The sequence below is a fragment of the Peromyscus maniculatus genome, chromosome 18, assembly GCF_049852395.1.
Source record: "Peromyscus maniculatus bairdii isolate BWxNUB_F1_BW_parent chromosome 18, HU_Pman_BW_mat_3.1, whole genome shotgun sequence".
In the NCBI taxonomy this organism is placed as follows: domain Eukaryota; kingdom Metazoa; phylum Chordata; class Mammalia; order Rodentia; family Cricetidae; genus Peromyscus; species Peromyscus maniculatus.
Genome location: NC_134869.1, coordinates 2,454,196 through 2,478,329, shown reverse-complemented (window position 1 = coordinate 2,478,329; position 24,134 = coordinate 2,454,196). Strand labels below are relative to the sequence as shown.

General features: G+C 46.6%; 1 protein-coding gene across 6 annotated transcripts in view; it reads left to right on the top strand.

Moving 5' to 3' along the window:
* The window catches only part of Rfx4 (regulatory factor X4), a 154,480-nt gene that overhangs the window by 105,424 nt on the left and 24,922 nt on the right, over window positions 1-24,134 (top strand). For all 6 annotated transcript variants that reach the window (XM_006986974.3, XM_042263156.2, XM_076554462.1 and 3 more), the window contains 6 exons: window positions 80-138; window positions 3,135-3,279; window positions 9,278-9,372; window positions 9,773-9,890; window positions 21,389-21,508; window positions 21,794-21,955. In XM_006986974.3, coding sequence (XP_006987036.1) covers window positions 80-138; window positions 3,135-3,279; window positions 9,278-9,372; window positions 9,773-9,890; window positions 21,389-21,508; window positions 21,794-21,955 — 699 coding nt within the window. The remainder of the gene's footprint in view (window positions 1-79; window positions 139-3,134; window positions 3,280-9,277; window positions 9,373-9,772; window positions 9,891-21,388; window positions 21,509-21,793; window positions 21,956-24,134) is intronic.

The window sequence follows — 24,134 nt, the reverse complement described above, 5'->3', positions numbered from 1 at the left end:
AGAACTACTTTTTGAAATCTGCTCCTGGTTGGAATATCAAGCATGCGAATGTTTCTAGCTTCCTGTTTTCTTGTTGCAGTATCAAGAAGGTTTTCCCAAATTCTGAGAAGGCAAACATCGCTGAATCATCTTTGCCAGGTAGCTGTCTTCTCTCATTTCTATTAACCCGCTGCTGAGTCATTGCAAAGGACAAGGGCTACATCCCCAAGGATAACTTCCTGTGGCATCAGTCCGTGGCACATCAGGACTCTCTCTCGCTTCTGTGCTTAGTTTCTATACATAAGGAACTAACACCTCAGCCCGTGTCTAAAGTTGTAACTTGTCTACAACACCGGTCACCCCCAAAACTTTTGGATATGATCAGGGTTCCCAATTTTGTGTTTCCTTTAAATAACTTGCTGGGTTTGTCAACTACTATCGACACTTAGGGGTGCAACTGTTTATGTGGCAGCCTTGGTCTCTCCCCCGTAGATACCGGTTGGCTCACTCACTCAGATGACATCTGAACACCCTAGTCACATGTAGAAACCCTTTAAGAAGTAGCAGCTTGCCCAGAGCAGCATGTAGCCTGGACAGTAGTCAGCATTTAGCAAGGACGGCCATTCCTCCTCATCCCCAATTCTCTGTCAGAGCTGATCCACCTCACTCTTTCCTATCAACTGCCTTTACCACTCAGATCTGCAATCACTCCCGCAGAGTGCCGTCTGGTGCTGGGGGATTCTGGTTACACAACAAGGCAAGAGGTGGGGTTTTCTAATTCAGAGTGGTCCAGGAAGGCTCCATCTGGGAATCCTCACGCCTCTCACTGTTCTCACCCTGTGCCTGTCACCGAAGGCACACGGGATGGTTTAGGAACAGAGGGGACCCCTTCTAGGTTGGGCCAGCTGTGATAAAGGCAACTCCTGGGCATTGTTCCGGAGAGAGTCTGACAAATGATGGAGCTTAGGAAAGAACGTGATTATTAGGAAAACCGAGACACAAGGATGTCCTGCATTTCTGAAACTGTGTGCCAGATCCATTCTCTCTCTCTTCTACTTGGAAAAGGGAGCCTTAGACCTACCTGGAAACATACACATGCTTTTGGTGTTTTCCTCAGGGGCTCTTTAGGAAGGATTTTGCCCCTTTAATGCACACATAGACATCTATTCCTGTACCTGCACTCGTGTGGCATGGATGGGTGTGCATGTGTATTCTTACACTCATGAACATGCACACACACACCCTCTCCACCTTGCACACACAGAGCATGGAATTCAGTTAGTAAACACCACATTTCCAACCTCCTTAGGCAGCTCCCAGACACATTCCTGGACCAGCCAGAACTCTGGACTGGTGTTAATTCTGGGAATGAAACACAACGGTACATTTGAGCTAATAAACCAATGAGCCTTCCTAAACACATACACAGAGCAAGTCGAAGTAAACAAGACCCAAGGAGAGACTCTTTCAGACACACTACACTAGTCAGGCAGGCAGGCAGGCACTCATCTCAGCCACTCATTTCACGAAATCTTTTTGAAAGCCTGCTGCATGCCAGACACTGTGTTCAGTGGTCCTGTCTTCATCAGGAAAAGAAGTCAGTGAGTAAGTAAATAAATAAATAGGTAAATAAGCAAGCGTGCTGTGAAGGGAATGGGGTAGAAATGGGAGAAAGCACAGAATACCAAGGCTTAACTGGGATAAACTGGTTGGAGAAGGGCTCTCGATGTGTGTCACATTGAGGCAGAAGCACCAGGACAGCAGAGCTGCTGGACCACGGTGGGAAAAGAAAGCTTCAGTCTGCGGGAACACGGTGTGCGCAGGCTCCGAAGTGTGAGCAGAGGAACACGGTGTGCGCAGGCTCCGAAGTGTGAGCAGAGGAACACGGTGTGCGCAGGCTCCGAAGTGTGAGCAGAGGAACACCGTGTGCGCAGGCTCCGAAGTGTGAGCAGAGGGACACGGTGTGCGCAGGCTCCGAAGTGTGCGCACAGTCTGTGCAAAGCAAAGCAGCCACAGTGCGTCCATGGAGCCCTGCTTCCGGTCTACACACTATACTTTATGTCATCACAAGGAGCATCAAGAGGCAGGGACCGCTGTGTCTCCGTTTCAGACTGAGACCAGGGGGCACGTCACAGAGCTGGGTGTGAGCTACGCATGCTTGAGTCCACAGCACGTGACCTTCACATGTTGCTGTTTTCATGATCAAACATTCTCACTCTGGGTGTCTCTGACTGTGAGAGAGGGCTACAGTTATTTCTGTGGAGTTGACTTGTGCTTGCATAGAATAGAGCAGGGGATGTAGTTACCTCAGCCTGGAAGCTGACAAGTCTTAGAGATAGAGATCAAGGATGTTCTTGTATGTTTTCAATTTCTAAAAAAATTTCATTAAAAGACATTTTAAAAATATAAGTATAAAATAAATATCCTAGATATCTTTTCCTTTGCTCTTATTAGTATTGTTCCAGCTTGTAAAGTTCAGTTCACTTACAACAGTTTGCTGGGATAGTTACAATTTTAAAAGACACACACACACACACACATACATACACACACACACACACACACACACACACACCTGTATTTTAATGTCTCCTATTTTTCTACGTTATTCACATTTGTTTCACTCTCCTAATTATATAAAAACAAGCACAAAGAATAAGAACCCAAAATGCACAATAATATATTCATGTGAAAAGTCTACATTGTGAAATTTCTGGACACCCGTTACGCGCAGGGTGGCCAGGGCAGTTCCTCAGCAGGTCCTGCCACTTCTCTGGCACTAGAGGCACAGAGGTTTATTAAACACAGAGCTCCTTCCTATCAGCTTGAGCCAGAAAGCTACCAGATGTCTGGGCCTCATCCCATGGTTTGTTGGGTGAAGACCAAAGGGGCTGGGAACAACAGCAGGGTTTGGCCTGGCCCAGGTCATCTTTGTGGAGAAAAAGGAGAGAGAGGAGAAAGCCTCAGGAAGAGAGAGTGTCTCTCTGAAATTTCTGAGTTAGGGCATCACCATTGTTTCTTGAAATCGAGTTTCCCTGGATTTCAGAGGAGTTTACAGAGTATAATAAGCATCCCTGCTCAGAAGGCACACGGGGAACAGAGGAGAGGGACTTTAACTGGACATGAGCTGACAAGGCGGCTGGATTGGATTGCAGGCCTCTCGAACGGTGATCCACAGTGCAGACATCACGTTCCAGATGCTGGAGGACTGGAGGAACGTGGACCTGAACAGCATCACCAAACAGACGCTCTACACCATGGAGGACTCTCGAGATGAGCACCGCAGACTCATCATCCAGTGTAAGGTGTCCCACGGGGGCGTGTGCGTGTGTGTGTGTGTGTGTGTTCCTTCTGTTTCTGTTTTTAAAAGGGAAAAAGTATCTTGATAAATATTCACGTGGTGCTCCCACCCTGTCCCCTTCCCTGGATCCCATTCTTCTTATTGTTCCTGTTAAATGGGTTGGCCCAGACAGGAGGGCTAATTTACTTAAGAAGGTATGTGTCAACATGGCTGATGCAGTTGGGTAGCACACATGTCATACAAAGGACCCTGCATGCCATGCATACCTCCAGCGCAGTGACAGAGAATGGGAACTGAGACTTGTGGCCTGCCTTGGTGTATGTCAGTATAGAGCCAGCTGGATGTGATGCCTGTGTGTCCGTGGAAGGTCACATGACCATGAGTTGCACACACACACACACCCCACTCCCCCTCACGAACACGTCAGCAGGTGACCCTTTCAGGCACATTAAAGTTTGAGAAGACATCAATGGGTGGTGAGTTACTTCCATGAACATGTGTTCATGGCCATATGGACAAAGACTTCCTACAAGCAAGTAAGATTCAAGGGCAGCCAGCCCTGATATGGGCAAGATGTTTGCTCCCAAGAGTGAAACATGAGAGGACAGAAAATATCACCCGTCACCCTTAGACACTTCTGGTCCTCCTTTGAGCTTGGCCCAGCTGACTGGTCAGGGCACACCTCCTTTGGCCAGCCATCCTTTCCTCGGAAGGGCAGCAGGTGCATGCTGTCAGGTAGAGTAGTCAGTACCCCTCAGAGATTCCGGGGAGGCTGGTGCTGATAGTATGCTAACGGCAGATGGTCCAAGACCCCTACCTTCTGTGTGGGGTAAATTACATCATCACTCCAATGCCCATCAGGAGGAGGAGTCTATTCAGAAAAGCCCAGGCCTCTTGAGTTACAGGGTCTGCTCCTCCACGCTGTTGTCCTGGGGGCCCGTCTTCTGCCAGCTGGTCTAAGCCTGGGCTGTTTATGAACCAACATTCTCTGAGATTTCCTATTAAAGGGTGCTTCCTTTTAAGGCCTCTCAAAGGCCAACAGAGCCCTCCATGAGCCTTACTTCCTGGGTGCAGACCCTGGCCTTAACTCGGGTTCTTATTCCTTCTCTGCACAGTTGCCCACTTGTGTGCTGTTGACTCTTAGCAGAAACCACTGATTTAATAACAGTCCAGCAGCTGCCTGTGCTGCCAGGTGTCTCTCAAGTCACCATGTGTGATGTCATCAGTTCTTCGCAGCCTCACGAGGGACGGTCTCACGTCACTCTCATTTTACATTTGAGAAAACTCAGCTCCAACGAGTTGATGGGGCTTCCCCAGGGTCCTGTGACCAGCACTGTGACAGTGTTAGGCCTTGAACCTAGACCTGTGTCAGCCTCCCCAGCCCAGGGCAGCTCCTGCTGTGAAGGAGCAGAGGGAACCAAAGTTGTGAAATACCGCTGAGTGCTTTCTATTATTCTTTTTTGTTTGTTTTCATCGTGTGTGAGTGTGTGCATATTGTGTGTGTGCGCGTGCGTGTTGTGTGTGTGTGTGTGTGTAGTTGTACATATGCAGCAGCATGTGTGAGGAGCTCAGAGGACATGCTCAGCCTTCACCTTTGACCTTGTTTGAGACAGGGTCTCTTGTTCATCACAGCCTACACCAGGTGTCCTAGTCAGGGTCACTGTTGCTGTGATGAAACACCATGACCAACGTGACGTGGGGAGGAAAGGGTTTATCTGGCTTACACTTCCACATTGTAGTCCATCACTGAAGGAAGTCAGGACAGGAACTCACACAGGGCAGGAACCTGGAGGCAGGAGCTGATGCAGAGGCCATAGAGGAACACTGCTTACTGGCTTGGTCCCCATGGCTTGCTCAGCCTGCTTTTTGATAGAACCCAGGACCAGCAGCCCAGGAATGGCACCACCCTCAATCAGCTGGGCCCTTCTCCATTAATCACTAATTAAGAAAATGCTCTACAATCAGATCTTATGGAGGCATTTTCTCAATTGCGTTTTCCACCTCTCAGATGACCTCAGCTTGTGTCAAGATGACACATGGCTAGCCAGCACACCAAGCTCCTGGGAAGTCTCCTGTCTGCCTCCATTTCACTATCGTAGTAGTGAAATTATAGCTGTGTGCTGCTCGACACACAGCTGTTGTTGTTTTTTTTTTTTAATGTGAGGTCTAGAGATCCAGACCCACACCCTCAAACTTCACCCACCAATCCATCTCCCCAGCTTCCAGGCTGGAGTCGGGCTCTGTTTCACTATCCTCAGCTAGACCCAGAGAAAGCCCATTTCCAAGCACCCTTACGGCCCATGGGAAGCCACTGGTCACTATGTCCCAGGGCCTCCCAGTGAGCCAGGCATGGACCTGGCATCCGGTAATGTTTGAGGAGCAGAGACCCACCAGTTACCCTGCCTCTCAGTTTTAGCGAAAACTCACAGTTTTACACTGGCTTCCCTCTCCCCTTAGAGCCTCTTGTGGGAAGTGAAATGTGAACCAGACTTAAGGAAAAACACAATCAGCAGAGCTGGTTGAGGGACCAGGCTCTGAGCCCATGCTGGAGCACCATGGACACCACTGCCGCCTCTCTCTCTGAGAGAGACTCTCTGGGCTCTCTGGGTTCCTTTAGATGCAGGATAGAATGGTGTCATTTGAAGCTGGAATTATATTGTGGTTCAGTTCAGGCCAGCTGCTCCTCACTGGATGTCTATCCTGGATCGGGCTCTGCGTTAACAGCCGGGCAGTGACTGGGATAGACGCAGAGCCCAGAATGCATGGCGAGTCCAAAGCCGATGAACGACAATGCTGTGGACAGTGCTATATGATGCAATGCCAGGAAGGAGTTTGAGGCAGGGTGCCACGTCTGAAGGCGGATGGCCCGGTACATAGGTGCCATACCTGTACCGCCCAAGAGACAGGAGCAAGGTCCGTGAAGTCAGTCTGAGCAGGGGTGGGGGCACCTCCCTTTCACTGCGTGCTGCACCTCACTTTGACTATAACCAGCTGACATCTGCAGGGTCACCACTGCATCTGTGATGTAGAGCCTGAGTGGGGATGCTTGGCTCACTTTAGCTCTTACATGTGCTGTATTTGAGCACACCCCTAGAATGAGTGTTAAGGGGTGCCTCAGGAAAAGGGTGGGCTGTTTGCCCAAAAGGCCTTGCTGGAACCTTGGCTCCAGTGCATGGAGATCATGGTTTCTAGTTCTGTAAGATGAGAATAATGCAGAGGGGTTAAACATGACTAAGTACTGCAGGCTTAGTGCACAGGGGAGGAGTGCTCCACAGGGGAGGAGTGCTCCACAGGGGAGGAGTGCTCCACAGGGGAGGAGTCCTCCACAGCGGAAGAGTGCTCCACAGGGGAGGAGTGCTCCACAGGGGAGGAGTGCTCCACAGGGAGGAGTGCTCCACAGGGCAGGAGTGCTCCACAGGGCAGGAGTGCTCCACAGGGGAGGAGTGCTCCACAGTGGAGGAGTGCTCCACAGCGGAGGAGTGCTCCATGGGGGAGGAGTGCTCCACAGCGGAGGAGTGCTCCATGGGGGAGGAGTGCTCCACAGGGGAGGAGTGCTCCACAGCAGAGGAGTGCTCCACAGGGGATGAGTGCTCCACAGCAGAGGAGTGCTCCACAAGGGAGGAGTCCTCCACAGCAGAGGAGTGCTCCACAGGGCAGGAGTGCTCCACAGCGGAGGAGTCCTCCACAGCAGAGGAGTGCTCCACAGGGGAGGAGTGCTCCACAGCAGAGGAGTGCTCCACAGCGGAGGAGTGCTCCACAGGGCAGGAGTCCTCCACAGCGGAGGAGTGCTCCACAGCGGAGGAGTGCTCCACAGGGGAGGAGTGCTCCACAGGGGAGGAGTGCTCCACAGGGGAGGAGTGCTCCACAGGGGAGGAGTGCTCCACAGCGGAGGAGTGCTCCACAGGGGAGGAGTGCTCCACAGGGGAGGAGTGCTCCACAGGGAAGGAGTGCTCCACAGCGGAGGAGTGCTCCACAGGGAAGGAGTGCTCCACAGCGGAGGAGTGCTCCACAGGGGAGGAGTGCTCCATAGCGGAGGAGTGCTCCACAGCGGAGGAGTGCTCCACAGGGGAGGAGTGCTCCATAGCGGAGGAGTGCTCCACAGCGGAGGAGTGCTCCACAGCGGAGGAGTGCTCCACAGGGGAGGAGTGCTCCACAGGGGAGGAGTGCTCCACAGGGGAGGAGTGCTCCACAGCGGAGGAGTGCTCCACAGGGGAGGAGTGCTCCACAGGGGAGGAGTGCTCCACAGGGGAGGAGTGCTCCACAGCGGAGGAGTGCTCCACAGGGGAGGAGTGCTCCATGGGGAGGAGTGCTCCACAGGGGAGGAGTGCTCCATGGGGAGGAGTGCTCCACAGCGGAGGAGTGCTCCATGGGGAGGAGTGCTCCACAGCGGAGGAGTGCTCCACAGGGGAGGAGTGCTCCACAGGGGAGGAGTGCTCCACAGGGGAGGAGTGCTCCACAGGGGAGGAGTGCTCCACAGCGGAGGAGTGCTCCACAGGGGAGGAGTGCTCCACACGGCAGTGGTTGGGAAGCAGATGATGAACAGAGCTATTTGGAATCTTACCTGCTGTTCACCAGCTGTGAAACATTTGGGCAGTTCCTCATCTTGAAGTGCCTCAGTTTCTTTATTTGCAGACAGGAAAAATGAGAGCACCTCCTCCTGGGTTTGTCCATCCGCTCACTCAGCAGCCAGCTGCACGCATACTCTGCACTGGGCAGTCCTAAGCACTGGGGTCATGACATTAACGCTGACTGACTGCGCCCATTTAAGTCACGGAAGAGAGTGCCTGGCACTTGGCAAGTGCTCAAGAGAGTTAGCTGGTGCCATTTTTGCAGTACCACCATTATTGTCACCATTGGCAGCCAAGGCATAGCAGTCCGGACACAGAGGAAGAACCCCAGACACATCTGTGGGTCTGGGCTCTGCGGTGTAACTCGCTTGCTCTCTAGCTTTGACTTCATTAAGGTATAGAACCTTGTGTTAGTTCCTTTCCCCATTGCAGTGGTAAAATGCCCCAGTAAAGCCGATGAGGACAGGGTCGGCTGGGCTCACAGTTCAAGGCTACGGTGTATCATGGCAGGGTAGTCACGGAGGCAGGAACCTGAGGTGGCTAGTCCAGGCTCAGGACGCAGACAGTGATGAACGGTCACGTCTAGCTTGCTTTCTCCTTCCCGTTCAGTTCAGGACCCCAGCCCATGGACTGAAACCACCCACAGTTAAGGTGGGTCTTCTTACCCAAGCTAGAGAACCCTCAAGGCAGGTCCAGAGCCTTAGCTCCATTCTGTCAAGGTGACGACAATATTAGCTGCCACACACCTCGTTTATAATCCAAGAAAGACCAATGTACTTTTAAAGCCCATCTTTATGCTAAGCATTGGGACCGTCTGGCTTCGCAGAGTCACCAAACAAGCAAATTCGAGAGAATTGGCTGGCCTTCCCACATGGGAAAAAAAATTGCTCAGACACATGAAAACAACAGATCTTGAACTGTGGTTTTATTTACTTAGCTCCATGTCTAAAAACCACACCGAAACTATTCAATGAAAAAGATGTTTACAATGCAAGTGTCCCCAGCCATGTACCTATTTCCCACAGTGCTTCACCGATTCCCAAGCACTTCCACACTTACTTTCCTGACCTGAAGCTGAAGACAGGGCAGCGAGAGGACCAGGTGGTTTCATTTGATCAGGACATATTAAGCACCCGTGCCTAGCGCCGAGAGGCGGGGTGAGCTACATCCGCAATGTAGTTGTGGTCCAGAAACAGTGGGGGCATTGCTCGTGCCCCATCCCTGGGCAGAGAGCAAGAGATGGTAATGCCCTGAGCTAATGGTTAAGCAAGGCTTTCCAGGTTAACAGCTGTGGCACAGATAACGCACCAAAGGAGAGGCAGAGGGAGGGCTGGAAGGATTTCATCTCAGCTGGGCCATGAAAAACCATGCAGTCCAGTCCTCTGTGGAAGTAGAGCCTGAGGAGGTGTGGGTTCTGCTTCATTCACAGTGTACCAGGAGTTTGACCGTCTGCTGGAGGAGCAGTCGCCCATGGAGTCTTACGTAGAATGGCTGGACACCATGGTGGACCGATGTGTTGTGAAGGTTGGTAGAGCCGAAGGGAAGGGGCAGCCGTGGCTGCCAAGGTGTTTGGTTGTCTCTGTGGACCCAGAGTGAGCTAGCTGACGTTCTCAGCATCCATAGACCTCTGGGGTTGCAAGGAGGAGACCTGGCCTCAACCCTGGGAGGTGGAGGGGACAGAGACAGGACTCTGAATCTTCTATTCCTGAGTCACCCAGGTATGCATCCCTTATTTGTCCCTTACATAGCATCTTGGCATTAGATTTCATTAAGTGTGTTTATGCTGCTAAAACCAAAAAGACAAAAGAAAAAAAAAATCACTGCTTCACAGGCTTGAACTTGAAGGCTTACAGGCCTTCCCTCGTTTTTCAGAGCCAATGGTGAATGAAGAACTGAAGTATTAAAGCCATTCATTTGCTTGTAGGTGGCTGCCAAGAGACAAGGGTCCCTAAAGAAAGTCGCACAACAGTTCCTGTTGATGTGGTCTTGCTTTGGTACAAGAGTGATCCGGGACATGACCTTGCACAGTGCTCCCAGCTTCGGTAAGGCTATCCCAATGTCACACACACACACACACACACACACACACACACACACACACACACACACAATGTCCAAATGTCCAACCACTTGTCTTGTCTGGACTCTGTGCACCGCTGTGGAGTTATCCATGGTCTCACCTGCTATCTCTGAGGCCAAAAGGACATCAGTGTGAAGGCATCTGTTGGGGTGGGACACAACTCTTAGGTTTTTCAGAGGGCAAGAAGGCCCCAAATGCTAAAGGTGAAATGGTGAAGCAGCCCAGGAGAAACGGAGAGGTTTGCTGACAGAGGGACCTGCCAGCGTTGAAGGAGGCATGGGTGCCAGTGGTCCAGCACCCTTCGTCACATGTCCCCAGTGTCTGCCACTTCCACACGGTGATCTGCAGAATTCCACAGCTGTGGGCATTCTAAGACTGGGCACAGACGGCCCCTGAGCTTAAGCCTTTGCAAATGGCTTGACTGATACCTAGGGTTATTTTCTGCCGTTTTTCAGTTTTTTTTCATTTGTCAAATGATTGACTTTTGATGTTTTGATTAATATTTCTTCAGAAATGCACTCTGGCCCACTCTGTAGAAGAAGGCTTTTGTACACCCCCTTTTGTTTTCCTGACGCCATAGGTCACCCCTAAGTCCTCACTTACTTTTCCACACTGTGACAGTGCTGGAGGTCTGTCTCCAGGTCCTGTCTCTGCAGGCAGAAACCTGGTCCCCAAACCAGTGAGGACACAGTTTCCTTTCAGCAGAGAGGATGTGTGTCTGAGTCCTGATTATCCATAGCAAGGGAGGTGGGACCTGGAAAGATGTTATCTAGATTTCAAAATTCCACAACACTGGCCTCTGTTTTCCCGGTGTCTCTACCAGGGACAGTTGGTAAAGCTTCTAGGTAATTGCTTCCATGCTGTCTTTCTCTGCAAATACAGATGCGATTTCATGTCTCATAATTTCAGATGAAGCCTATCAGCTCTCAGCTTTGTCTTGGGTTTTCATTTGACACTTCCCCTCTAATTTTCTGTGGATTTGCCACCATTTTCCAGTTGTGTTCTCCAATGACGTGCCACTGTGGTAAAATACAGGAGCATTATTTAGGACCTGTTACTTCTTTACTCGTGAGTAAAGAGTGGACCTCCTCGGGCATTTTGTTGGCTGTTTCTCTGAGCCTGCCCATGCTTCCGCTGCAGATGGAGACTCTCTTTGAGCAGAGAGAGCATGGAAACGCTCTGGTGACTGCTGCCTGAGCAGTGCCATCAGATGTGGCCTTTTGATGACTTCCAGTCCACGGTGGTGAGCATTAGCACATGTTACCTGTGGCTCTGGAAAGATCACATGTGTAGAACTGCTTTGCTTAAGCAATGGCTGAATGGCATCTTGAGAATTTTTTTTCATTGCTTCAAAATCAAAGATTCAACCATTTTTCACACGGACATGCACGCACATGGACAAAGCGAGAAGCCTCTGCCCCGTGCCTTATCGCTTATTCTCCACTTGCTGACCCATGAAATAAGCATGCCACTGGCCACCTCCCATCACGCAGGGACAGCTCTTTCCTTGGCATTTCTTTGTAGTTCATTTGTTTGGGCTGAGCTAACAAGCAATGTAAAATTGGAAGACTGGACAAAACAATTGTGGTTTATTAATACCTTGAATTTCTTTCTGAGATGTACTAGTCATTAAAATGGGTTTATTTCTTTTCTAATCACACTGTTTTAGGATGTGCTAGAAACTGGAGTAAATGGTGTGTGGGTGTGTGTGTGTGTGTGTGTGTGTGTCACTGTGTGTGTGTCACTGTGTGTGTGTATCACACACACACACACACACACACACACACACACACACACTGTGAAAAGAGAGATGTTAACCCAGTTTCACTCTTACAGTATTTTTCTCAGCCTTGAGTAAGTTGAAACAATGCCTGCCTCTAAGTCCATTCAGCAAACTCTGAAACGGTCCAGCTCATCTATCTCATTGTTGAGTTTTGCCGCTTGGGGCGACAGGCAGGTTGAAAGAATGTGTGGCAGACAAAAGCCCAGCTCCCCCTTTCTGCCTGTACATGTCAAAGACCCAGTTGGTGGCTGTGTTTGGGTCATGTGTGCACTGTATGAAAACAGCTCATTAGGAAAAAGAGCCCTCTGTTCCCTGGCCCCTCCCCCAGCTGCAGGGGCCAGCTCTATGTATCTTATAACCCCTGCATGGTCCTCAGCATGCGGAATGGTGTGGGGTTCGTCTAAGTGCCAGCTTGGCAGGCTGACCACAATGGTCTTGTGAAATACCTCAAAGGGCCCTGGCAGCCTATCTCCTTCTCTCAGAGGAACCCTTTGAAAGGTAGTTGACACCTTCCTTATCCTTGATTACTTTTTAATTTTGGCTCCATGGTTCCTATTAGCCGAGTCTATGCTTTGATCTAGAGCAGCCAGACTTTCTACCATAAACAGGGTCTCTAGAAGTTTGCAAAGGTAACAGGTGACAAGCTTTGGCCCTGGTGATGTTGAGCAAGTTAAAGGTTCCGTCACATACATACACAAAAAAGAACCCACTCCATTTCAGTTGACTGATGTGATTCCAGGTCAGGGACACCTGAATCTCCAGTCAGCACAGCATCCTTCTCCCTTTCATTGTGGATTTTCACCAAATGCCCATTTATTTCACTGTTGTGAATGTCTGAAGGCAACAGTCGCTCCTGACATACTCCAGAGCAAAACTATGTGAAAAACCCAGTGTTACAGTAGCTGGAGCATGGCCACACATCCTTGCACACATCACTTTTCTGCATGATGATTTTACGGTCCAGCATCAAAGCCCACCCTCTTGGGCTGCGGCTGGAAGGTCCTGTGGGCATCTGTCATGGAGTGGCTCCCAGACCTGGTGGCTGTGATGGAATCTTCCAGATTGCCTCTCTACACTCAGGTGCTCTGACTCCCTATTACCCAGAGCCTGCAAAACATGAGGGCTCCGATGTTGCTAGTGTCACTTGGCCCTCTCCAAGCCCTGAGAGCATTCATTTCCTTCCTCCCCCCCACCCCGCCCTTTACAGGCCCAGAGAGAAAGAGGACTTGAATGAGAAACTGAGTTCTTCCAGGGACAGGGTGTCCTTCTCAGCTCACATGTATGCTCTTTCCCATAAGCTGTCCCGACCCACCTGCCTTTCTCAATTCAATGCCGAATGGAACTATGAACCAGTATTTCTAAAGAGCCTGATAGATTTTAGACACTCTATTAGCATTTTTTCCTATTGCTGCCTTTAGTATGTCAGCTGAGGGAGCTGGGGTCAAACTTAATAAGGACTTCTTAGAATTAGACAAAATAATTAGAATAAAGCAAACAGAAGCCAATAATAATTACTTTAACAAATATTTGGCAAAAATATAAGCTCGTTTATTTCTCACTTGAACTCCACAGGGCAGATGAATGCGCAGGGTGGGAAGGGAGCTTGTGGAATTTCTTTGCTCACGATCCAGGAGGTGGAAAGGTACAGCTCTGGCTCAACCCCCGTCACAGGCTCAGATGAATGGCTCAAAGGGCTGACAACTTCATCCACACTGATGCTTTTAAATTTATGAAATAAGAGTTTTTAACTTAAATGATGAGAGAAAAGAATAATCATTAGACTGTTGCAAATACTAACAGACAACAATGGAATAATAGCTTAAGTGCTGAGAACAAAAGTCATCGACTTACTCAAGAGTGAGGGCAATAGAAAGCCATAGTCAGTTATATAAAGACCAAGAGAATTTGGCTTCCACATATATGCATCAAAAAGAAAAGGCTGCTAAAGGATGCACTTTAGCAAGAAGAAAACTAAAGCCAGAAGTACGCTGGCACACAAGAAACAGCAATTTTCTGATTATCACGGCTATGTAACAAACTGCTCCAAATCACAGAGGCCTGATCCGGACAGATTCCTGTTGTCAGTACCTATGGTGACGCAGGGGTCTGTATGTGACCATCCAGGGGTGAAGGTCGCAGACACGAGTTCCAGGCCTCCCCTCCCCTAATCTTTAATGCAAAGAATGTACATGAATTTGAGGGCCTGTTTTCACAGGAGAGAAGAATTTATGTAAACAAATATAATTAGCTAATCCTTTCTCCATTTGATATATATATATATATATATATATATATATATATATATATATATATATATATACACACACACACACACACACACACATATATGGCAGGGCGCATGCCACAACACAAGTGTGGCAGTCAGAGGGCCACCCTTGTGGGTCGGTTCTCTCCTTCTACCATATGGGTTCTGGGAGTCGGACTCAGATCTTCAGGGTTGGCAGCAAGTGCCTTACCCACTGAGACATAGTGATGGCCCCCAACTAATCTTTATGTGTGTTCTTTACAAAGGCAAAGCCAAGTGTCAGGAGAAAATATATAACATGGAGTAATGAGACGTGAAGGCTGAAGAGCAGTTAAAACATGGAGAGTCTTTGTCTCTGCAACTACTAAATAACCCCAGATTTTGCCGAGATGGTGTATCTATCCACATATGTTTTCACAGTAAACATGGAGAGTGTATGTATAGGATGAATTAAGAGATTATCACATGACATCGTAACCATAATTTGCAGGGGAAATGGAATACTATGAACACTTAAGAGATGGCAAGAACTGAGGAGGTAAGACGGCACAGAACACAGGGTAAGGTGACGGTCAGAACAAGACAAGAAACGACAATCCGAGCAAAGGAACATGCCTCTCTCCTGAGAAAACAGCAGGCAAAACTATTTTTAAGAGGCAAGACTTTCTAAGTTATGTGAGATAAATAATATTAATTTATGAAAATCCCTATTTAAAAGAATAAAAACAAAGGCCAGAAAGAAGAACATCCATCCTATGGCTAATCTCAATTTCAAACCTGGCGAGAAGGGTAGGAGAAAAGACCATTGTGACTCAGCTGCACATTGTTTCCCATGGAGGAAAACACTAGACAATCTCATTCCAGGCTGTTGTTTGAGATGGTCTCTCTCTATGTAGCCCTGGCTGGCCTGAAATTCTATATGTTGACCAGGCTGGCACCAAACTCACAGAGATACCTACCTCTGCCTCCCACATGCTGGGATTAAAAGTGTGTGCTACCATGCGAAGCTTTTCCCTTATTAAATCACGATTAATGGTAGATGAACTGTCTCAGTGAGTAGGGCAAGGTGCTTACTGACAAATATGATGGCCTGAGCTTGACCCCTGGACCTGCAGAGTGGACGGGAGAACTCACTCCTAGAATCTGTCCTCTGGCTTCCACGTGTGCACGGCGGCACGTGTGTGCACCCACTCCACAACAAATAAAAAGTAAAATGATAACAGTGATAATCAAGACTGATAGGGATTGGTGGGGATCTACTAAAATTTCAAGTATGATTCAAAGTCTAATCATGGATAAGCAGCATCCTGTATTCATAGATAAAAAAGAAATGTCACATGGCACCATTATAGTTAATAGAGAAAAGAAAGCATTAGTTTGCAGTCACTTGCCATGTATAATTTTTGAGAAACTCTTTGTAAAGTAGAAATCGAAGGGAATATTAAAAATTATTTTAAAATCTCTACAACAAACAACACATTGAATGGTGATATTTTATAAATTTTCCTGTAAGGCATAGAAAGTCAGGAATTACATTTCATACTCTCAAATAAATATGTACAAGACATCTAGCCAATAAATAAGTAAAGGAAATTCATGAATTAAAAGAAAAACATAAAATCATCTATTTAGAGACATATTGATTGACGAAGAGAAGAGAATCCAGGGCTGACAAGATGGTTCAGTGGGTAAAGGGGCCTGACTCTCAACCCTGACCAGCTGAGTCAACCCCTAGGACCCACATGGAGAAGGTGAGAACTGGATCTTACAAGTTGTCCTCTGACCTCCACATCCATGCTGTGGTACACACACGTGCACACACACATGTATATGTAAAATAAATAAATATAATAAAACTTATTTAAGAAAATAGTCTATAAGTGAAACAGAAATTAAGTTACTTCGTTTTTTTCTAAAATCACTGATAATCTCAGCACAACATTGATATAGAATTTAAAAATAATAGCATTACTCATAGTAACAACTGAGACTAAAAAGTACCTTGAAATAATTCTAGAAAAAAAAGTGTTAAGATCTCAAAGCTTCATGGCCAGGTATTGTGGCTCATGCCTGCTGTGTTGGCACTCAGCTGGCTGAGGGAGGGGCCACTGCAAGTTCAAGTCCAGCTTGAGGGGCACAGCCAGCCAGAGCCGCGTGGTGAGCCCCTGTCTCAAATAAACAGAAAAAAAAGCCCTTCAAGGAAAAAATTATAGCTCATATTTGGAAAGAATCAACCCCCCAAAAGATGTTAACTCTCTTTAACATATAAATTCAGTGGACTTCCAGCTCACACCTTCAGTTGGTTTGAATATAACGACCTGATCCTTAAATTCAAATAGAAACTTAAAGAGTTAGGAGAGTGAGGACACTGTGAAGGTGAGGGCGAGCACATGCCCAGTGGGCACTCAAGTTGATCACAAAGCAAGACAGTGCGGCATTTGACAGTGACAGGCACACCTCAGAGAGGCCAAAGCCAGACGTGCAGGAGCGGAGCCTGTCTCCCGCCCGTCAGAACCGTGTGCCCATGTCACAGATGAGAGTCGGGGACTACTGACTGGACAGGAGTGGGGTTCGGACCAGTCGGTTTCCTGAGGCAAGAATTTTAGGGTGACTAAGATAAAATTAGATGCCCCAACTTCCAAAAGGAAACATCTAAATGAAAAACCAATAACAATGACAAAAATAGATCTTAAAACTTTAAAAAATAGGAAATTATCTCTTTATGATATTGGAAATTGTTTCTTTAAAAAAAAAGCACATATATACACACAAAGGACACAGCATGAAGGAAGAGACTGCCAAGGTTGACATATATATATATACATACATATATATAATTTAGCACGAATTCTTAAAGAACATGAAACAACACAGTGTAAGAGGGATGGCTAGGCTTCTTCCTCTGGCTGTATTATAGACAGTATAAATCAGCCACAAGGAAACCTTATAGGAGACATTGATATAGATGTTTTAAACTGCCCTGAAGTGATATTACCTCCAAACTTACAATAAGGTCAAGGGACTGGTGTCAGAGCCACTCTATGATTTTAGGTGACTTCGGGATAATTCATAAATTGCACTACCACCCATCCCTGAGCCTGCCCTCCAAGGCTAGGCACCCCTGCTCTGTGGCCACTTGTTTTCTTGGTAATTTTAGATTTCTAAACAAGGTGCTCATGCGGCTATTTCTCCATTTGTCACTTATGAGTTAGTTTTCTCGCTGTGTTCAGTTTGTGGAACTGTAGCCATTCTAGGGATGACACATTGGGATTTTAAACTCGTGTTTAATGAGTCCCATAAACAAAGATAAAACATGTCTAAAAAGGACATGAAAAGAAGGGAGATATTTTTGTAATTGATATAACTATCAAATGATTAAAATCCAGAATATATTGAAATCACTCTATCCTATCTATCTACCATCTACCTATCATCTATCATCTAGCTAGCTAGCTATCATCTATTTTCTATCTATCATCTTATCTATCTATCTAGTATCTATCATCTATCTATTATCTATCTACTATCTATCATCTATCATCTGTCTATCTATCTATTTATCATCTACCTATCATCTATCTATCATCTATCTACTATCTATCATATATTACCTATAATCTATCTATTATCTGTCTACCATCTATTCTATTATCTATCTATCATCTATATAGTATCTAGTATCTTATCAGCTATCAGCTATCATCTTATCTATTATCTATCTATCATCTATCTATCTATTATCTATCATCTATCTATCTATGGGAGGCACAGGTACATGTGGCGGTCAGAGGACAACTTGTGGGACTTGGTCCTCTCCTTCTACCATGTGGTTCCCAGGGAAATAACTCAAATAAACTAAATTGTCAAGCTCAGTGCAAGAGCCCTTACCCACTACGATATCCTTTTGGTCTTTAAACAATTGTTTTTTAAAGCAAATACCCCAGTATAAAAAAAATAAGCAACAAGTACAAACAGCCATTTACAGAAGAGGAAATTCTACTGAACAATAAGCACATTTTAGACACATGTCTTTGTGGTAATTAGGTCACTGCAAAGTTCACACCCTCTCCACCAGTACCTTACATAGTTCTGGTAAAAGTGTAAACCATTCTGGTGGGCAATTTAGCACTGTCTCTTAAGACTGGAGGTAGTGTTCTTGGGTTCTGTTACTTGGACTTCTAGACCTAGATGCTAGGAGACAGATACAAAAATAGTCATTGTAGCCAATTTTCAATGATGAAAATTCGTCAGCAGCCTAGCTTTTGCCAGCAGGAGAATGGGTAAACTGTGGTATTGAGTGGCCATTCACCTGCAACTTGCATGTCAAGGTGCATGGATTGATGTAGCCAGAAGAATTTCTGTGTCCTGCCTGGTCTGCAGCTGCTCAGACCTAAGTAAACACACAGAGGCCTATATTAATTAAAACTGCTTGGCCATTAGCTCAGGCCTACTACTGACTAGCTCTTACACTTAAACTCAGCCCATTTCTGTTGATCTATATGTTGCCACGTGTTCCGTGGCTTTACCTGTGTGCCATTACATGCTGCTACCTGGATGGCAGATTGGCATCTACTGACTCAGCCTTCCTCTTCCCAGAATTCTCCTTGTCTGTTTATCCCGCCTATACTTCCTGCCTGGCTACTGGCCAATCAGCGTTTTATTTATCAACCAATCAGAGCAACACATTCACAGCATACAGAACATCCCACAGCAGATCTATAAACAGAAAAGTGTCAAAAGCAGGCTACAGAATAATGTGCAGAGTGTTGTATCATTTTCCTCACACTGGAAAACTACCTGTATGTTCTTTGCAGATCTCTACGAGTACTGTAGCAGTGTAAATAACAGATCAAGATTAGTATTACTCAAAGAGATGAACATAGTCAGGGAAGTAACAGTAAGGAAGGGAACATGGACTTAATATTTCCCTTCAATTAAAAAACATGTGATTTAAGTACAGAAAAGTGTTACACGTATCATAAAGCTATATGATAAGTATACTAATGTTCATTTTAGAATGCTCTCATTTTCTATAAGCTAGAAAAGTTTGGTCAGAATTAAGAAAATTCTAGATTCTTTCAAATACAGTTGAGTAGGTTACCATATAGCAACAGTCTTTTTCATAATGGCCTTTGGAGATCACGAGCTCTGGGTCTGAGCAGGTGGTTTATACTCTCTGAGCCTTCACACACCCCGACCATTAGCTGAGAATAAACCTTCACAGTGCCGTTGGAAGGCTGACTAGCTTAGCACGGTGCATATGGTGAGTAGTCGGTGCTTGACCAGCCCTTCGTTCCTCTAAGACATGTACATGGAGTCTCCGCTGTGTCCCCGACACTGCTGGGCACAGAATGGGGGTGGGAGCAACCTGTGTTATAGAACTACAGGATCCTCTCTTCTTTCTCTCACCACCCCCCAGTTTTCCTTCTATATTAACCCCCCTCCCCACTGTGGTCATGACACCCTGGCACTGAACTGCTTATTGCCCAATAATCCTAATGATGAATTTTAAAGGACACAGTAGCCTTTGCTAAGTCAGGGTCTTCAGGAACCCTGTACTCAGAGAACCACAGCATGATGGTAGGGAGGGGGCAAGAGCCACAGCATGATAGGAGGGAGAGGGCAAGAGCCACAGCATGATGGGAGGGAGGGGGCAAGAGCCACAGCATGATGGGAGGGAGGGCAAGAGCCACAGCATGATGGTAGGGAGGGACAAGAGCCACAGCATGATGGTAGGCAGGGGCAAGAGCCACAGCATGATGGTAGGCAGGGGCAAGAGCCACAGCATGATGGGAGGGAGGGGGCAAGAGCCACAGCATGATGGGAGGGAGGGGCAGGAGCCACAGCATGATAGGAGGGAGAGGGCAAGAGCCACAGCATGATCATAGACAGGGGCAGGAGCCACAGCGTGATCATAGGCAGGGGCAAGAGCTCTACACAGTTCCTGTTTGAAGAATGATTGAAAATTAACAGACCTAGTGGGTGTGTTGGTGGTTTCTAAGGGACTGCCTGGACAAACACTACTAGGCAAGCCCATTTTTATCATCTAGGGTTTTCCATTCTAATTTATCAGTTCATGGATGTTTCATTCCATCCATGTTGACTTAGACCAGCATCCCACCAAATAAAATAATTTCTTCATTATGAATGCTTTAAGTATTTGATGCTAAACTTGGACTTTTTTTTTTTACTGTAACTGGATGAATCAGCCATTGTATAATTCTTGACATCACAAGTTACCATCTATTAAGCACCTGATGTATACTTATCTTATTCTGCAATGTAAGCTTCACTGTCTTCCTTTCAGAGAACATCACATTGCATAATAATTAAACAGTCTGCCACTTAACTGTGAGGCTTGGCATGTGTCTATGACTCTTGAGTCTCATTTTTTCCCTTTATAACCAACTACTGTTTATCTCATATGGCTGAGATGTAGATTATGCACAATAACCTACATTGGCCGATATAGTGGTTGCCACAGAACACTCACTCAGTGTACATCTTTGTTTTTCTTATTTAAAAGAATTAGGCAGGGTAGGTTGAAACACAGAAATCACAATGTCATTTATGCTGGGTGATTTTAGACCTTGGAGACTGTTGAGCACAGACATTGGTACATGGAACAGTCTTTAAAATGACTGTTCACTTTCCTTTTTAAGGAATTATCTACATTCAAAATGAAGAGTTCTCCTTGAAAAGCCCAAATTTTTTCCACCTGGTACCTTTCCTAAAAACCTTGTGCTGACAAGTCTCAAAAACGTCTAAGAGATGGACTGAGTCTATCAGGTCGATGCCAGTCCTCGGGGGAGACCTTGATCTGGAGGAGGCGGGAATGGGGGGTGTGCTGGGGGGAAGGGGAGGGCGGCAGGAAGGGAGAGAACAAGGGAATCTGTGGCTATTATGTAGAACTGAATAGTATTGTAAAATAAATAAATAAATAAAAAGTCTAAGAGAAATAATTCTGTCATTGCAAATTTACTATTTCAATTCTGCTCCTGGGATTATACCAGGTTCGTCAGTAGACACCCATGAACTAAAAGGCACAGTCCCTCCACATGCACACTTATGGGATGTGCTATGGGAAGAACGGAAGTGAGTGCCATGGTGGTGATGAACACAGCGGCGTGAAGAGTGCCAGGGCAAGGACGGGCTGCTGGGAACCTGAAGGATCAGGCACATGTGAAAGTGACTTAGCTGTGTGCCATTTTTTATGGTGACACATGCATGGAAGGGAATTAATGGGCCTGAGTATAAGGCAAAGAGCAGACAGCTCTAGCCATAAGGGAGGAACAAGGGAGAGGAGCAAGGTCCTGAACACATGGTCAGAGGCCACAGCAGATGCTGTCCACCAGATGGGGGAACACACGAGGTGGTGTGACTCACTTCCTGTTTGATCTTTTCTCACCAGGGTCTTTTCACCTAATTCACCTGATGTTCGATGACTACGTGCTCTATTTGCTAGAGTCTCTGCATTGCCAGGAGCGGGCCAACGAGCTTATGCGAGCCATGAAGGGCGAAGGAAGCACTGGTGAGCTGGAACGTCAGTGGGGATGTCAAAACTCAGCCATCTGACAACTCACGTCCGCTCTGTTTCCTTAATTCCACACGCCAAAGAAGTTAGCTGTGGCGAGTGGGTCAGCTGCTGAGACAGCAGACCATCCTCCTCTTCAGAGTGGGCACCTGTGTGGACGGAAGCCATTGGAGGGTTTAAGCAGGGAGTGACCAATACAACCCAGATTAGAAAGCGTATTTCATTTTTGAGGGTTCTTTAAAGACCTTGGGATCTAAGAACTTACCTTTTCTCTATTTGTAGCGGAAGTCCAGGAAGAGATTATCTTGACCGAGGCTTCCCCACCCACCCCTTCACCAGTACCATCATTTTCTCCAGCAAAATCTGCCACCTCTGTGGAAGTGCCACCTCCATCCTCCCCCGCCAGCAACCCATCCCCTGAGTACACTGGCCTCAGCACAACAGGTAAGGGGGCTTCCGAAGTGCTGGGGGGAGCAGATGTTGAAAGCAAGAGGTTTCTGGAAAACAGTCTTCCTCAAAAGACAAAGAGAAATGCCAAGACTCAGGAATCTTCTTGGAGTTGTGGAAGGCTTACAGGTCTCAAATTACTCATTAGTACATCTTCCATATGTTGCTGCTTTCAGTTGGCAGATTAAACACATGATAAATCTCTATTCCCCAATGTAAGCTGCTGAAATTATTAAAATGTTAAGTGAGTTAGTGTGCAGGCGTTCTTGAAAGCAAGAAGCACGAGCCAAACCTGAGCAATGTCTCTGGGAAGGTGGCCAGGCAGGAGGCCACGTTCAAGCCACAGTAAGGCAGCGGTGAGTGAGTGAGGCAGCAGCTGGGAGCACAGCTGGTCTTGGGCCTGAGCATAACTTGTAAAGCTGATGCCACTAAAAAGCTGTTCTGATGGGAGAGCCACAGCACAAGAACACACTGTGTTCTCATATGCCAGACCACAGCAAAGAATCACCCAAGCCTAGGTAATCACCCATATCCAAAACAACTGAAAGAACCTCAAATAGATATTTGTATATCAATATTCATACAAGTATTTACAAGATGGAAAGGACCCATGTGTGTCCTTTGCCCATTGAAGGGTAAATAGATAGAAACATGGTGTACTATAGAACATTATTTTGCCTTAATTTTAGAAGAAATGGCATTCTAATATAACATTATAACATGAATGATCTCAAAGGCATTGTGCTAAGTGAAATGAGCTAGATGTTAAAGGACAAATGTCTGACTCCACCATATGGGGATCCTACAGCAGTCAAATTCATGGAGTAAAATACAGGACAGAGGCAAGGGACAGGGGGACCTAAGGACAGAGCTTCAGTTTGGGAAGATCGGAAACTCTGGAGATGCATAGTGATGGTAGACGTACATTCCAACAAATGTACAAGTGCAGCTAAGCTGAAAAGGTGTTTAAAAATAAAAAATAAATTTTAGGTTAAGGTGTTTTCACACACACACACACACACACACACACACACACACACACACAATCACCATAGTTTTGCTGTTCCATGGGAGAAGAACAGCACAGCACAGTGGGAAGTCAGAGATCTTCAAAGAAATAGACAGTTGATGGAAAAAGAAATTTCAACAGCTAGGTTAAATAGAAAATGAATACAACTGAAAGAAAATTAAAAGAATGAGCTAAGAGATTTCCTGATAGTACAATCAATACAAAGAGATAAATGTCAAGTAGGAGAGTTATGCTAAGAGAAAGAGCCGATACATTCAGGAATTACAGTGTGTTGTTACTCTTCTGAGACAGCGTCTCCGTGTGCAGCCCCGGCCCTCCATAGGAACAGACCAGGCTAGCCTCAAATCCGTGGTGAACCTATGGCCTTTGCCTCTGAGTGCTGGGGTGACAGGTGTGTGCCCAACCCAGTGTTCACGGTCTGAACACGTGTTCCAAGAAAGAGCATGGTGACTCACACGTGTAATCTCAGAACTCAGGAGGCTGTGAGGCAGGAGGATGGCTGAGTGTTTGAAGCCATAATGGGTCTATAGAGTGAGTGGGATGGGGCTACAGAGTGAGCTCTTACCTCAAAAACATGAAGAAGAGAGGAAGGGGGGAGGAAAGTGAGGAAGAAAAGAAAGTACTGTGCTACTAGAATGAAAGAAAGCTCAGGAGGAAGGGAGGGAGAGAGAGAAGTAATAACTTAATGGCTTTACAGAATAACTTAGCGTAACAATGTTCTTTCCTTGAATCCTGAGGTGAATTAAATGGGCTTGGGGGTGGAAGTCATCTCTAAACTCACTGAATAAAATCAAAGATCTTATCAGCTCCAAAGAACACAGGTAATCACCAAAGGAGACTCAGATGATACCAGACTTCTCATCAGCAACAGCAGATTCAGTATCTGATGCAGTATTTTTAACAAGCATTGAGAATCTTCAGTACAGAATCCTATTTTGTAGGTTGGGGGGGGCATGACAGTGCATGTATACCTATGTATTTTTCAAGTGCCAAGTCCTATGCTGAGTGTTTTGTATGAATATTACTATGCCAAGGCCTTGCTACCAAAAGGCCACACAGGAATGAGAGAAATAGAGCCAATCATCATAGAAAACAGCATAATCAAGGTATGAACTAATGCTACAGGGCTGTCAGGGAAGGAGAGTG